The sequence below is a fragment of the Lathyrus oleraceus genome, chromosome 2, assembly GCF_024323335.1.
Source record: "Lathyrus oleraceus cultivar Zhongwan6 chromosome 2, CAAS_Psat_ZW6_1.0, whole genome shotgun sequence".
Lineage (NCBI taxonomy): Eukaryota > Viridiplantae > Streptophyta > Magnoliopsida > Fabales > Fabaceae > Lathyrus > Lathyrus oleraceus.
Window position 1 is genome coordinate 11,932,773 of NC_066580.1, and position 17,226 is coordinate 11,949,998.

A 17,226-nucleotide genomic window follows, 5' to 3' on the forward strand; every position below is an offset into this window, starting at 1 on the left:
TAAACTACATTATTACATTTCAATATTCCGATGGACGCTTGCACATCTTCAGAATATCTTCGACCGATCTTTGTAGTGTCACTTCCAACTCGAGCAGAACTTTTATTTTGAAACGGAAATATGTATTCCACGTAGCTCTAACATCCGTTGGCGTCTTGAGTTCAAATTTGCTGAACTCTAACTTCCTTCTATTGTCAATCGACAGTAAACGGTACTCGAATTTCAATCATTTATTTTTAAATTCATGTGTTTTTTTTTTAATTTAATTTTTTTAGATAAGAAAATATACAAATACTAATATTTTGTTTCTTAAATATTTTTTTTAAGATAAAAAACTATGCAAATACTTAAAAATTTAACGGAGGTGGGAGTTAAACTCACGTCCTTCACATTAAACTCCCGACGCCCAATCACTGGCCTAGATGTCTTGTTTTAAAATTAATGTCGCCACTTTAATTTATAGCATGTTTGTCTTACAATATTAGTAAAACTATCTATTGGCCCAAAATAATTATTTGATATTTAATTATAAATTATTATTTGATATTTGATTATTTAGATTATGACAATGTTGTTGATAACTGGATGTGCAACAACCAAATTCATTGGATTTGTGGGACAGTATGGAGAAGACCATGTGGGTTGGATTCCAATATATGATAATGTGAAAAAGTTTTGCATGGCCAATTTGGCTTCACTTTTGGTTCCATATTTGGCTTTTTTAGTCAATTTGGTAGTCACGACTTTAGTAGCTTACAAATGCACCACCACATGAATGTTTATCTTATGAAGAAAGAGTTTATATATCGTAATGGCTATTTTGATAATGACTTGCCTCCTATAAAATATGGAATTTTTCAATTTTTCAATTTTTTATCTTGAGTAGATATATTTGCTTTCTTTTAGAAAAACAGAAATAGTTAGATACTGGATCACTTTTATAACATCTCTAGTATTCACAAGCTTTATTCTAATGAATATTTGTGTTGTCTTGTATTGAGATTTAATTCCTCTAAAGTGAGCAATACCAACCATTTATGAACAAATCAACAGTTAATATTACACATACATGTACTAGTCATGAGTTGATTTTAATGGATGGGAGGACAAACATCTATAAATGGGTTGAAACATCTATAAATGGGTTGAGAGCTCTACTATTTTCTTTGTTTCCATGTTCAGTTTTCTGGGCTCAATGCTCTTAATGATTATAGAGCATGATTAACATTTTGTTAATACAACATTATGCAGGGAGAATACTCTCAATCAATCAGAATAGGTCTAGTCTGGCTCTTGGGAAGAAGTAACGACACTAGTGGAGAACAATACTTAATCAATTAATTCATATCTAAATCAATTTTAATTTTTTTTTACTGAAAATGAATATATTTTCAGCAAGGGGTTTTATAAGGGTATCAGTTCATTGATGATTTGTATCAATAAATTTAAAATTTAAAATTCCCTTCTGAACATAGTCACGTACAAAGTGATGCTTAATCTCAATATATTTAGCTCTTGAATGCAAAATGAGATTCTTAGATAAATAAATAGTATAAATATTATCACAGAGTATAAGAATGTTACTCTCATATATCTGAAAATATTCTAGCTGACTTTTCATCCAGAGCATTTGAATGCTCCATCCAGAAGTTGCAATGTATTCAGCTTCAGTAGTTGAAAGTGTTATTGTCAACGGCCTCTTGTTGAACCATGAGATCAAGTTGTCTCCCAGAATCTGACAACTTCTAGATATGCTTTTTCTTTCAAGTTTATCTCCAGCATAATCAACATCACAATAACCCACTAACCTGTAATCTTTAGATTTTCTATAATACAAGCCAAGGTTAATTGTACCTTTAAGATACCTGAAGTTCCTCTTAACAACTGTTAAGTGGGATTTTCTTGGATCTGATTAGAAGTGTGCACACAAACAAACACTAAATAAAATGTCAGGTGTATCATTTAAGTATAAGAGACAACCAATCATACTTTTGTATACCTTCTGTTCTACCTTCACACTTACCTCATCCTTATCAAGGATATATGTAGGATGCATATGAGTCTTTGACATCTTGCATTCTGACATGTCACACTTCTTCAGAAGTTCCTTGGTGTATTTGCTCTGATGCATGTATGTTCCTTCTGGACTTTGATTGATATGAAGCCCCAGAAAGAACTTGAGTTCTCCCATCAGACTCATCTCAATCTCAACCTGCATAGACTTAGAAAATTCCCTCCACAAAGTAGCATTAGCACAACCAAATATGATATCATATACATAAATTTGAACAACAAGGATATCATTTTCGAATGATTTACAAAATAAAGTTGTATCAACTTTCCCTCGGGTGAAATCATTTTCTAAAAGAAAATTGCTTAGTCTTTCATATCATGCTCTATGAGCTTGCTTCAGGCCAAACAATGATTTCTTGAGTTTGAAAACAAAATCAGAATTTTTAGGATTTTCAAAACCAGAAGGTTGGTGTGCATATACTTCTTCAGTAATGTAACCATTCAGAAAAGCTTTTTTAACATCCATCTGATATAAGATGATGTTATGATTAACAACAAAGGAAATTAAGAGATGAATAGACTCTAACCTGGAAACGGGTGCAAAGGTTTATGTATAGTCAATCCCTTATTTTTGACTATAACCTTGTGTAACCAGTCGAGCCTTGTTCCTGACCATTTCTCCTTATTCATTCAACTTGTTTATGAAGATCCACTTTATACCAATGACATGAGTACCTTTGGGTCTTGGAACAAGATCCCACACGACATGTTTTGAGAATTGAATAAGTTCTTCTTGTATAGCCAGAATCCATTATGTGTCTAGAAGCGCTTCATCAATTGATGTAGGCTCTATTAGGGACACCAAACCCGTAAGCGTCTCTTCAGAAGGTTTGAAAGAGGACCTGGTTCTGACAGGTTCAAATTTATCTCCCATTATCACTTCTTCAGAGTTTGAAGATCTTTGTGTAGAGGTAAATTCATGACCATCGAGCTATGGATAAACTCGACGTCAAGAAAACCAGAGTCGCCATCGCGCTTTTATTGTTTCCAAAGGAAAATGGCAAAAGTACGAATAAAACCCAAAGATAAGAAGTTTTCAAATCAAAACTAATAAAATGTCAGAGATTACAGGTAAGAGGTTGGTTACACAGAGGGAAGATATTAGCACCAAAAGTGTCCTAGGTACTCCTAGGGAGCCCTTTTTTGTGTGCAAGTGTTTTGGTCAAAAAGATGTTTGATAAAAAGATAGAGTGAGGGGATGAGAAAAGAATTCATTAATTATATTTTTGTGTGCAAGTGTTTTGGGATGAAAAAAGATGTTCCATCTTATGCCTACGTAGTAACATAAAAATGAGGGATCAAAACCTCGTAGTTCGTGGTAAAAATTTCAAAGAAGTTAGTGGATTGATATTAATAAAGGTTTAAAAGGAACAGGGCACAAAATGACCAACAAATTTAAATGAAGTTGTTAATTCTTTTTGGCTTTTTGAAATTGGGGTCAATATGATTAAGTTTATTCACAGGTTTGATTAAGAAGAAGTTTTGAAAATCAGTGGCATAAGGCCAAACTTTCTACTCATTTAAACATGTCTAAGTTGAAAACACAAGCAAAGAAGGTTTTGAAAAGAGGGAGAAATTTTGAAATTAAATAAATGGGAAGAGATGAAGGAACTATCCTAGACAAAAATTAAAATTTAAGAGTTGAAAAGATATGACCAATGTGATGCAATCCACGAGACAAGAATGTCAGATAGAAACTCATTCCCTTTGGACTTTTGAGCAAGCAATAAGCATAAGCAAACATCCAAGCAAATCATATGAAAACCAAGACATCAAATAAAGATAGCCATAACATCTAAGAAAGCACTCCAATAGCTAGCAGTCTTTAATGTCTTCAAATGTATTAGATGAAAGGCACAATCAAGGATAACTCAGTCTCATATAGTGGCATTAGCCAAGTCCTTAAAGCATATGGAGGTTGCCTATTCTAAGTTTAACAGTTCAGATCGAGTCAAATAGTCCACCAATATACTTTTTTTAAGGTTTTTGTTGTTATTAAGTATTTTAAGGCCCTAATACCACAAACAAAATCACAAGCACACAATATATACAATCACAAGATATGACTTAAGTGAGCAAAAATAAAAATGACTGAAACATAAACATCTTGCATGAAATGTAAATGACAATGAATGATAAAGATACTAGAATTTAAATTGCATTAAGTAAATGACTTGAAAGTAAAGCAATATTAATAAGAAGTTAGTCAAATGTTAGTGAAGAGTTCAATTTGTTTAAGTCATTCTTTGGAGAACACTCAACCATCCATTCACAAGTATGAAGACATGAACCAAGACATCATCCATGAGAAGGGCTCCAACTTTGATAAATCAACAAGTACGCCACTGGCTCTCATGAATGGAAAAAAGGTCAAGTCTTCACAAAATGCCATGAAGAATGAGAGACTTACAATCTCACTTACAAGAATGTTATGCCTTTTGGGACAGATTTAGCTCTATGTTAAGCAATCGTAATTGGACTTATGTAGAAGTCACAACTATCTGAGGTCGGGCAATAAAGATATTGGTGTTAATGCATGTTAGAGGCATGGTACAAAGAACCAAGCTCCTAAAACATACTGTAACACCTCAAAATTTGCCCTCCTCTCTTGGGACTAGCTTAACATATTGCATATCATTTTTTTTAGGTCATTAGGCATTGCATATTGCATATCATGTGGTTACATTGTGCAAGTCATCCTCATAAGTCTTGATCAGAAGATGAAGAGGTCATGATGCAAGCTAGGGTTTCATTGGACTGATCACTAACTATCTGAGGGTGGTGGTTCAAATTAGGGTTTTGATTTCTCAAGGAGGTTGATCTTCATCTTGGTTGAAATGATACATCATCATCATCATGGTCTTGTTATCATCCAAGAGATTCAAGTGGTTGATCAGATGCCTTGAGATTAGGGTTTTGACCACTGGTCAACCCTAATCAGTTGTATTGGGCCAATCAGGGCTTGGCAAGGAGGTGGGGTCTATAATGGATATGGGGATCATCATGTGATTATATTGAGCTTATGGAGGCTAGTGTTTCATCATTGAGCCATTTCATCAGGAGTTTGAAGCTCAGCTTGATCAGTGCATTGCCAAATTCATCTATCAGTTGAAAAAGTCAATTGTGGTTAACTGTGCTTGATTTGATGGATTTGGAGGTTGGAGAGAGTTGGATACACTTCATTCATGTTGAAACAAGTTTCATTTGACATTTCAAACATCAAGAATGAAGAAAATAAAGTCAGACAAAAAATTGCCAAAAATGGAAAGTGACTTGTAATGAAAGTTTCCAAAAATGGAAACTTTTTCTCCACAAAATTACATGTCCAAAAATGCTTCAAATGAAATTTTGTTCAACATGAAAGTTGTATATCTTGCTCTCACCTTTCCAAAAAGTCCAAGAACTTGAAATTCCCATGTATGGTTGACAAGTTATGGCCCAATCATTTTCCAAAAATGCCTAAAATCAAAGTGGCATAACTTTCACATGGAATGTCCAACATGGATGATCTTTCTTTGAGCAAACCCCATTTCACATATACTTTCATGGTGCATAATCAAAATTCATCAAAAATGGTCAAGGCAAAAAATCATTTTTTAAGTGACTTCTTTTGAATTTTTGGTGTGAACATGTGAATTTGAGATTTACAAGGCCTATGCATATGAAACCACTTCCAACACACTCCAAATAGCAAATATGACTTGTTGGAACTGTCATGGTACTGTTACATTGCCAATTTGAAAAGGTCATTTTTGGACTTTCACTTAAAAACCACATTAACACTAATTCACTTGGATTTGCTAATTGTAATTAAGAGATGGATTAAGAAGTTGGTATAAAGCCTTAACTGTAACAGAATTGCTAATCATACTCACATTCTCCAAGATTGCAACAAACTTTTTCATCAAAACCTCTCAAATTCTCTCAAAACTTCATCACTTTTTTTCACATTTCTTCATGAATTCTTCATCATTTTGGTTGGTTCTTCGTGGATCCATGCTCTACATGTAATTGTGGGTAACTGTTTTGCAAAATTCGTGGCCAAATCTTCAAGAATTCCAACTGTCCAAAGCTTGCACAACAATGGCATCTTCATGATTCTTGCACTTGGAGCTGTTTCGAGCCAAGCTGATCACTCTAATCAACTTCCATAGCTTCAGGCTTCATCTGTTTTTGGTTTTTACACGTGGAAACTCAAAGATCACCAGCTGCCATCTCCAAGAGGTTAGGTTTCGAATTTCTCTATTGCTTAAATTGTTAGGTGGTTTTGGTAGGTCTTTGATCATAGAACATCATGCAACTCGTGGTTTGTGATTTGGTTGAGTGTAGTGAGAGAAATCTTGAATTGAAGTTTTGATGTGCAAACTTAAATCGTTCGATCCGTGCTGTATAGTTAGAATTAGGTTAAAATAATTGCATATTCATCATGTACATGTTCAGACGGTTCTTTTGATGTATGGATTGTAGCATTTGGTGAGAAATTGTTCTTGGCCAATTTTCTGGAAATCTGGAGATGTTCATAGTCAAGAACGCGATGAATAGTGCGTTTGATCCATTTTTTCCCTTTCCATTTTGAATATGGCGTTTCCCGCTAGCATTATCCAATAGGAACGCGCCATGGCATTAAGTGGAGACGGCGTCGTTTTGGTCATGTTGTTAAGAATTACAACCGTGCCATTGTCTTATTAATTCGTTTTATTATTTCATTTCTTTTTCCTTTGTTATTTCATTTTGATGCTTGAACCTAAAAAATTCATAAATGATTCAAAACTTGTCCAAATTTTGTGAGATTTTTTTCACCATGATCCTTACAATGTGTAGAATTTAATCATGATTTTTGTGATTTTTGTGCACGTGTAAAAAATTAAAATGCCTAGGGTTTGCTTGGTAGTGTCACATTGGTACATGCTTTGCCATATCTTTCATAAAATGATGATGCTTTCAAAGAAATGGATGAAATTTTTTGTGTATATTCTGAACACTTTTATGGTGATTTTGATGTAGAGTTTGTGGTTTTTGGATACCTGGATGTTGAGATATGAATTTTTGAATAGAGGTGTGACAATTTGTGTCACACCAAGCTTGATGAATTTCATGATTTTATTTGCCTTGCTTAGGGATGTTGAATTGAGCCAATTTTTTGCATGATTGAGCATATGTATGTTGATATGACATGTGAATTTTTCTGGATTTATTGATGGCATTTCCTATTTGATTGGAATTTTTCCCTCTGTTTGGTCATTTTGTTGATTGTTTGTGACACATGTTACCATTTGATTTGTGAAATTCTGATAATTGATTGTATGAGTGTGAAATTTGACATGTGGATTGTAGACACATTATAGGTCATTGTGGTTTTGATCCCATTCATTTATCGTGTATTGTCACTGATTTATGATTTTTGGAAGATGATGATTGTTTTGATGCCTTGTGTTGGCTTGCTTGAATTTGTCTGAACTTTATGAATTTAATTTCCATACTTCCATTGATCCAAATGAGCTGAAAATTGATATGCTATTCATTGAATGTGTTCTGTTTAGGTTGGAATTTTTGTGGAATTTATTGAGTTGTTTTGATAGGGATTTGATTGATATCTTTCTGTTTGGTCTTTTGATGTTGCAAATAGCATGCTTTGTGATATTTTGTGCATAAAATGATAATGGTGATTGATATGAGCATGGGACCAATTGGCCTTGCTTTTAAATTGTTTGAATGTGGTTTTGATTGATTTTCACTTGCTGTTTTGAATTTTTCACCTCCTTTGGACCCTAGGCTTGGCCTAGTGGTCTTGTTTCTCACTTTTGAATTGTGTTTCAGGTTGAGATGCAAATGCCTTAAGGAGAAAAATGCAAGTTGATTGAATTGAGTTTGGTTGCTTGTTGTAAACTAACTTGTGTTTGACTGTACAGATTAACTGATTGACTTTGGCTGTTTAATGTTGGTTTGTCTGGTATACTGATGATACTTGATTGATTTCAGGTACATTAGTTGCTAACAGTTCTTTAAGAACTTGCTTGCTGTGCTTGGTTGTATAAACCAGTTGAGGTAGACTCTCTTGTCTCCATGTAGTCTGGAAGACCTGGCCTGTTACTTGGCCAGGCAACTGTCTGAAGTCCTCCTTAAGAGGCAATGATTGTGATTGTTTATTTTTGTCCCCAAGCAGGAAAAGACCTTGATTAAGGCAATTGGCAGAACCCAAGGGATGTGCAATCCATCCCCTGCTATTCTTGTTGAGTCGTCCCTCTGCTCACACCACTGTGTTGATGCATTGGGACATTAACCCAAGATCTTGTACATTTGTACAGTTGTGTCAGAGTCATGAGTGTAGGAGGGTTCCTCCTTTCTGAACCCACACTCCTTTGTCTGAAGCTCTCCCTGGACAGGGATAAGAGCTGTGAAGTCTAATCTTCACTCACCTTTCATCTGGCTTCACCCTGACTCTCAATGTCAGGGTTAAGAGCTAACACTACCCTTGTACAGATGACTTGCCTTGGCAGTCTGACCCATTGTTTGAGCCTCACTTGATTGGATATAGTGTGTGCTATCTGAAATGTTTGATTTGTTTTGTTTATGCTTGCATGCTTGTTTTTCCTGGATAGGATTAGCTTGCTGTTGTGCAAGTAGGTAGAAACCATAACATAGGGCAATGATGCATGATAACACCTAGGCTCGAGTCCAGCTCCCTAGTCGTGTCTCCCTTTGTTATCTGGTTAGTCTTTCTCCCCCGTTGGGGGGAACTACGTCGCCCTGATCCTCATACCAGGTGAGGTACGTAGGCAGGAGACCGTGCGAGGTCTCTCCGGGCACTTTTCTTTCTTTTTGTGTGTGTGCTTGACAATTATAGGCTCGAGTTCCCGACTCCCTATTAACTTGTTGGTTGTTGTGTGCCTGGAAGCTGATGTAAGTCCATCGAGTGGCATTCGGGTTCCAGTGTGCGTGTGTTTGGTTCGGATGCCGAGGTAAGTCCAGTGATTGGCATTCGGGCTCCACATTTGCCTTCTTGTGTGTGTTTTGGTTCGGATGCTGATGTAAGTCCAGCGATTGGCATTCGGGTTCCATGTTTGCCCGTGTTTGTGTGTGTCTTGTTTGGCGTGCGTGAGCCGAACTACGGCAGCTCTGATTCTCGTTCCAGACGAGATACGTAGGCATAGGATGCGATATCCTAGCGAGCCCCCTCCTCTTTTACCCCACCTGTGTGGTCTCCAGTGTGTGTGTGATGTTTGTTTAGCAACCTTTTCTTTCTTTAGAGCGTGGATCCCGTCGAGTACGACGGACGTGAGGGGTGCTAATACCTTCCCCTTGCGTAACCGACTCCCGATCCCATTCTCTTTGGTCGCGAGACCATTGCTTTTCCCAGGTTTACTCTGAGCGTTTCCTTTCCCTCTTTGGGATAAATAACGCACGGTGGCGGCTCTGTGTTGTTTTGTTTTAGCCCGCCGGTTGTTTTTCGCGGATGCGACACATACCACACACAAAACTAAAGTAGGAAGGACCTATCTCAACCAGGCTCATGTTGATTCATCTGACACAAGGTCATTGATGAATTAACTAGTATTTGACTTGTAGAGAATTCATTGGTCAATGATGGATTGGGGAAGAAAAGGAATGAAGGTGAAGAGGGAAGAGGAAATAGAAACCCAAATTGATCACAGGGGAATTTCATCTGATCAATACTACCATTCATTTTGAGGGATGAAATGTACATTTCATCAACCCCCTAAATCCAATAGTATTTATCAAATGGAAGTTCAAATCAACCATGATCAAGGCCAAACAGAAAATCGAACATCACAAAGTCAACCAAACGGCTCAACAATATTTTTAAGCAATTAAACAATTAAAAATCAAATTAAAAATGAACAAAAATGCGTTTTTTAAAAGGAAAAAACCTCAAATCCCTTCAAATTACCAAATAAATGGCCAAGGGATTTATCCTAGTTCAAACAAGGTCAAAGGACCTTAGACAAAAAAAATAGAATTTTTGGAAAGTCAGAAGTATTTTAAAATATTTAAAAACAAGTCCAAAATCATTTAATTCACAAAAAATATCAAAATTATTCCAAAAAATTATTTTAATTCAAAATATGAAAGAGGAAAATATTTAAAGATTTTTGGTGAAAGTCTCATACTTTTTGAATTAAAAATGAATTTAATATGAATTAAACAAAATAGAGGCAATTAAAAGAAAATCAGAAATTAAAATAAACAGCGAAAAAACAAGGCCCATCAGATCTCCCTCATTAATTGAGGTGGTAGATCTGATGGCCAAGCACTTAGGGTCCATGATGCACTTCAGTCAACGCGTGGAAAAAGGAATAATCAAAACAAATGGACCTGATTAGAACGTTGGGACATGATCAGATGGTTGAGACATTGCTAACACACCACCAGAGCTAGGGCTTCGGTCATCTTCTCCGGTGGACCTCACCGAACTGGTCCACCATCAAACTTCATGAAAATAAAAGATGCGTACACTAATTTGAAGAGAAAATTGCTAGGAATGCGAATCTGCCCTCAGAATTTTCCAATTCTCACTATATTGAAAGATACATGAAATTGAAAATTGAGGAGTATGAACTGAGTTACTTCGATTTGACTTCAAAGCAACTCAATCTTATTGCCTACATTGGTATATCTTCATAAAACAAAGAACAAGCAAAATAGTGGAGAATTGATGGAGAATCGAAGAAGAGAAAATCCAGAAAATTCACCTTCGGTTTGCTTCAATTGAGCTTAATCTCTCTTCCAATTTGGCTTGACTTGCTTCTAACAACTTGCAGGAAGGGAATGAATGATCAAAGGGCTTGGATTTTTAGAGTTTCAATTCCAAAACAAAATTAGAATTGAAACTCGATTTCAAGATAAATCTTCAAGTTTATCCTTTCAATGGAGGTTAGGGAAGATGCAGGTCAAAGCTTGGGCAAGGGGATCCTCATTCTGAGGCAATGGACAATGTATTTATAGCCTACCAATTTCTTTCCACACACATTCCAAATTTTGTCAAAAATAGCAATGACATGGTGCATGCTTGCATGGGCGTGCACAAGTCCCATGAAATGATGCAAATAGGTCCTTGTGCCTATTACCAAAGGTGAACTGTTCGAGGCTTTTATTCATATGCACCCTGATAAATCCCCTAGGCCCAATGGATTGAACCCGACATTCTATCCAAATTTTTGGGGAATGTGTGGTGATAATATTTTTGAGGCTGTGACTCGATGGTTGGAGAGAGGGTTCTTTCCACATGCTTTTAATGATACAAATATTTTCCTTATTCCCAAGTGTGAGAATCCTAGTAACATGAAGGGCCTGAGACCTATATCTCTATGTAATGTGGTGTACAAAATGGTTTAGAAACTCCTTCCTAATAGAATGAAAAAATTCTTAGCTAAGTGTGTGTCTAAGGAGCAGTCGACATTTGTATAGGGGCGCTCTATTCTTGATAATGCTATGATAGCCATCAAGACTATACATGCGTTGAAAAGAAGAACAAAAGGAATGAATGGGGAGTTATCTCTTAAGATGACATAAGCAAAGCTTATGATAGAGTGGATTGGGGTTTCTTGAAAGGTGTCCTAAGTCGCATGGGTTTTGCAGATAGATGGATTCATTGGGTGATGATGTGTGTTACGTCGGTGAATTACTTGGGCCTGGTGAACATGGATAAAGTTGGACCAATTATTACAGGGAGGGGTTTGCAGTAAGGAAATTTGTTGTCTCTGTATCTTTTCATCCTAGTAGCTGAGGGACTTTCCACCCTTATTAGTAGAGCATAAGCTAGAGGAGACATCAATGTAGTTCATATATGTAGAGGGGCACCAATGGTGCCCCATCTACTTTTTGCTGACGATTGTTTTTTGTTTTGCAGGGCCAACTTATCTGAAATGAAACATCTAATGGATATTCTCCATAAGTATGCACAAGCATCGGCCCAGGAAATTAATATGTCCAAGTTAGAAGTCTTCTTCACCCGTAACATTAGTGGCCCAACCTTTGATGGTCTTGCGCACCTTATCGGAGTTTTCCATGTGCTAGGTACAGGAAAGTACTTGGGGCTGCCATCGATGATAGGTAGAAGTAAGAAAAATACTTTTTCATTCATTAAGTATCGGATTTGGAGAAGAATTAATTCATGGAGAAGAAGGTCATTGTCTAAAGCAAGGAAAAATATAATGATTTAATCAATGCTTCAAGCTATACCTTCATATATTATCAATGTTTTTGTCATTCCAGATAATATTGTTAATGATATTGAGAAGATGTTAAACTCTTTTTGGTTGGAAGGAGGTAATCTAAATAAAGGAATTAGGTGGCTTGCTTAGGATATATTGAATTGTGCCAAAGAAGAAGGTGGTCTTGGATTTAGAGATTTCAGAGCTTTCAATATGGCTATGGTGGAGAAACAAGGTTGGCATATTATGTCGAGGCAGGATACGTTGGTAGCTAGAATATTTAAAGCCGAGTACTTCCCTCAGTCTTTTTTTTTAGGCTAATATTGGTAATAATCCTAGTTATGTTTGGAGAAGCATGTTAAAAGCAAGGAGAGTTTTGTCTCTTGGTTGTAGATGGAGTATTGGTGATGGGAGTAAAATTAATGTTATGTCGGACTTGTGGTTAAAAAGAGAAGGAAATGACAACCTTTATGCACCAGAAGGATAAGGTGTGTATAATATTACTGTCAATAATCTTATGTTGCCTAATGTTAAATAATGGGATCTTCATAAAATTAGACATTTGTTTACTCATGATGCAGTGTTGGAAATTCTGAAGGTACCATTGTTGGAAGAAGTGAAAGAGGATTGTTTGGTGTGGAAAGAGGGGTATAATGATAATTATAGTGTGAAAACGGGTTATAAGTTGTTGAAGAAAGAGCAATCCACTTATCTTAACCTTAGAGTGGAAGGGGATTTGGGTAGTTTATGGAAGATTATAGCCCCTAAGAGCTAAGCACTTGATTTGGAGAATTTTGCGTGGTTGCCTACCGACGCGTACTAGACGCTGTCAACACTTTGTGCCATGTTCTCATAGGACTCAATAAAATTATCAATGTGCATGCACTGTCAGTGTAAAAAGATTTACACTATCGATTCATCACCATCACCCGTTTGTATTACTTTATAGATTTTTAAAATAAAAGTCAAACTAGTTTGCAATATCCAACGGATATGATTAACTGACGGTATAAAATCTTTTTATACTGTCAGTGTATATCAATTAAATCCAAAACATAAATATTTAAATCATTTCAATATTTTTTTTCCCCAAGATTATTTCAATATTAACTTGATTCAATAATTTCTTTTTCCAACATTACTTCAAAACATGATAAATCAAAATAACATTAATGTTATAAATAATCCACCATTACAATCTATACTAAACATTGATGATCAAGGAAGAGATTTAAAGGAAGTGAGGATTCTAGTATGGGTAAGTTGATCAACAACTTGAGCTTGATATTTCTTGGTAACAGATCCATCTTTTGCCGTCAATACAAGACGATAGTTTAATCCTGCAACAACCTGAGTCTCACCACTGATTACTTCCACCAGACTCAGTTTTTGACCTGATTGTTTCTGGTGCTCGGTAACTGCAAATTGGGCTATCTCCAACACTTCTGGATCTTTGATGTTTTTGATTGGGTTCCATCCACCAGTAATAGCTTCAGAGAATTCTAACACGGATAGAAAAAGAAGAACAAAGATGATGGCGAAGCTATGAAGTTTCATTTCTGACAAGTTTCTTTTTTGCCTGAATTACAAAATTAGTGTTGGTTGTGGATATTTATAGCACTTGGTATTGGATTTCTTAGGTTGCTTTTAGAATCAAAAATATTGATTTTACTATTAAATTTATTAAATGAGAATAAAAGTTTTTTTCCTTGGTCAATATATATAAAATTAGAAGTATTTATTACATATTTGAATAACTTAATAATAATAAAGGATCAATATTTCATTCTATATTAACTTTTTTTTTACATCAGCAAATTAATTTATATCAATACCAAAAAAAAATAAAATAATATCATTCATAAAAAATTGTTCAATACAAAGAGAAATCAAATTAAAAACAGGATGCCTAATCTAAGAATCAGTCACTTTAACTAACTTTACTTAATATGTGAGCAATCGAATTTCCATGATCCTTAACAAACTTCACCTAAAAGAATTTTTTTAATATAAAAAATAATTAAACTAAACTCAGAATTACCACCATAGTTGTTGTCTACCTTCTGCACCACCAACTGCAATTAAGAGATAGTCAATGATTTTCCTTCTATTGATAAGAGATCAAAAATTCCAAATTATTCTAGGATTGATGAACTTAGCACTACTATCTCTTAAACACCAACCCCTATTAGTTCTCTTATTTTAACATAATTTACATAATTCAGTTTTTTTTCTTCTGAGAAATAATTAAAAGATCATATTTAATTTCTTACAAAATTTGATATTAGTTGCTCTATTAATATTTTTTAAAAATCAATTTTAATTTTACTGGGTTATATTAGTTCCTATAATAATATTTTTTTTAAACCCATTTTTTCCTACTTTTGAACTGTGATTAAACTTTCATGTGTATTATTTATGTTACATGTATTTTCTAATTATTATGTGCACAATAAAGTTGGACTTTTTTTTTTCATTTTTTAAATACTAAATTTATTTTTCAGTTTAATTTCAATTTCATTTTTAAACAAATTCATATTTAAAAATATAAAGAAAAGTCAAAGATTTCTGGAAAGAATGGAACCAAAAGATCTTTGAACAAAACGCCAGAAAAAACGCCGGAAAAGCACCTGAACAAAGCTCCCCTAAGAGGTCCCCAATATCTTGGGTGGTAAACTGTAATATTTGTGTGAAACTCATTCAACAAAATCTAGTTAAGTTATATAAGTGTAAATTATTTGAGTAAAGTTTAATTTTTAACAACAACGCATACAATTTCAAATATAATTTAAAATATAGCTAAATATTATTTAAAATGAATATGATTTTGAATTAAATGAATATTATTTGTAATGAATATAAGTTGAGATGGAAAAAGATCAATATGGTACCTGGGCCGAGCTTTTCCGCATCCATGCTCGCTCACATCGAGTCTTGCATCACATTGTTTCATCTATCGGAAAAGAGCCACCAGCCGTTACCGACGCCAACCATGAACAATGATCCATTCTTGATGCCACCGTTCTTCAGTGGATTTATTCCACTATTTCTACCGATTTGCTGACCACCATTCTAGAACCCAACTCCACTGCAATGGAAACATGGAATCGCTTGGAAGATATTTTTCAGGACAACCAAAATGCTCGAGTTGTCACTCTTGAGCAAGATTTTTTTAACACTCGTATGGAGGATTTTCCCAATGTCTCAGCTTACTGTCAGCGTCTTAAGATGCTTTCTGATCAGTTGAGAAATGTCGACTCCCCTGTCAACAATCATCGTCTGGTCCTTCAGCTGATCTCTGGTCTGCCAGAAGCTTACCGTAGTATTGCTACTTTGATTCTCCAGAGCAACCCTCTTCCGGCATTCTATCAGGCTCGTTCCATGCTTACTTTGGAAGAAACTGGTATGGCTAAGATGAAAAACACGGGCTCTCATGTTGCTATGCACACCACTCAGTCGAAACCTACTAAAGACGCCTCTCAGCGTGGCAACCGTCACCCCGACAACCGTTCTTGCTCTCGTGGCAACCAGGGTCGCGGAGGGGGACGTGGTAACCGCAGTACACCTCAGTCTGGAGCTCCCATCGCTCCCTCACCTTGGTCCGCTCCTCTTTGGCAACAGCAACAGCAGTACCCAACCTGGCAACCATGGGGTTGGACTCCACCACCATGGACTATGCCACTGTGTCCGTATCCCACCTCTCAGTGGACACGCCCTGCCGGTCCTCCTAAGAACTAGACATTCTAGGACAGTGTCCTCAGGTGTATGCAACCTCTACCTCATCTCTGATATTGACATACATTGTGGCGCAATGCACACCATGTCACTCCACACTCCTGACAATCAGTGGTACATGGACACGGGCGCAATATCTCACACAGCCGCATCACAAGGTAATCTCTCGTCTTATTTTCCAGTAAGTAATTCAAATCAGAAAGTCATTGTTGGCAGTGGCCATGGAATTCCAATTCACGGCACCGGACACACACAAATAACCACATCTCACCAACCACTTCACCTTAACCATGTCCTACACGCCCCGAAAATTATTAAAAATTTAATTTATGTGAGACGACTCACCACTGACAATAATGTTTCTGTTTCCTTTGATCCTTTTGGTTTTACTGTCTCTTATTTTTAGACGGGGATCACCCTTCTCAGATGTGACAGTCGTGGAGATCTGTAACCAGTTACCACTCCTCACAGTTTTGCCGGTCTCACATCCAGTCTTTGGCATAGTCGTCTTGGTCATCCTGGCGTGTCTGTTTTGAATTCCCTTTGCAAAAATAAGTTCATATATTGTGAACCTTTTAATTCTTCTGTCATTTTTGACTATTGTGTTTTAGGCAAGCAGGTTAAATTGCCATTTTTTTATTCTCAAACTACGACTTTGATGCCTTTTGACATTTTACATAGTGATTTACGGACGTCTCCAATTTTAAGTTCTGTTGGTCATAAATATTATGTTTTATTCTTAGATGATTTTACAAACTTCTTGTGGACTTTTCCTATTAGCATAAAATCTCATGTGTTTGAAACGTTCAAGTCACTTACTCAACTCATTCAAACTCAATTTTTGCAAAAAGTCAAAACATTTCAATGTGACAATGGCGGTGAATATAACAATGAGCTGTTTCAAAAATATTGCACTGATCATGGTCTAGTTTTTCGTTTCTCTTGTCCCCACACATCCTCACAAAAAGGGAAAACGGAACACAAAATAAGAACCATTAATAATATGATATGCACTATGCTAGCTCATTCTTCTGTTCCCCCTCGTTTTGGCATCATGCTCTCCACATGGCAACTTACTTGTTAAATATTATTCCCTGTAAAACATTTTATAATCAGTCACCAACACAACTCATGTATCATCGTGATCCCACCTATACACATCTCAGAGTCTTTGGTTGTCTATGTTATCCATTAATCCCGCCATCTACCATTCATAAGTTACAACCCCGCTCAACTCCGTGTGTCA

General features: G+C 35.9%; 1 protein-coding gene and 1 pseudogene across 1 annotated transcript; one reads left to right on the forward strand and one right to left on the reverse strand.

The window, feature by feature from the left end:
* Nucleotides 1–13,463: 13,463 nt before the first annotated feature.
* On the reverse strand, nt 13,464–13,802 carry LOC127121643 (cysteine proteinase inhibitor 1-like). The gene has a single exon (XM_051052099.1). The coding sequence runs from the start codon at nt 13,800–13,802 to the stop codon at nt 13,464–13,466; it is 339 nt and encodes a 112-aa protein (XP_050908056.1).
* A 1,311-nt stretch (nt 13,803–15,113) lies between these two features.
* Nucleotides 15,114–15,983, forward strand: LOC127121644 (uncharacterized; annotated as a pseudogene).
* The last annotated feature ends 1,243 nt before the right edge of the window (nt 15,984–17,226 follow it).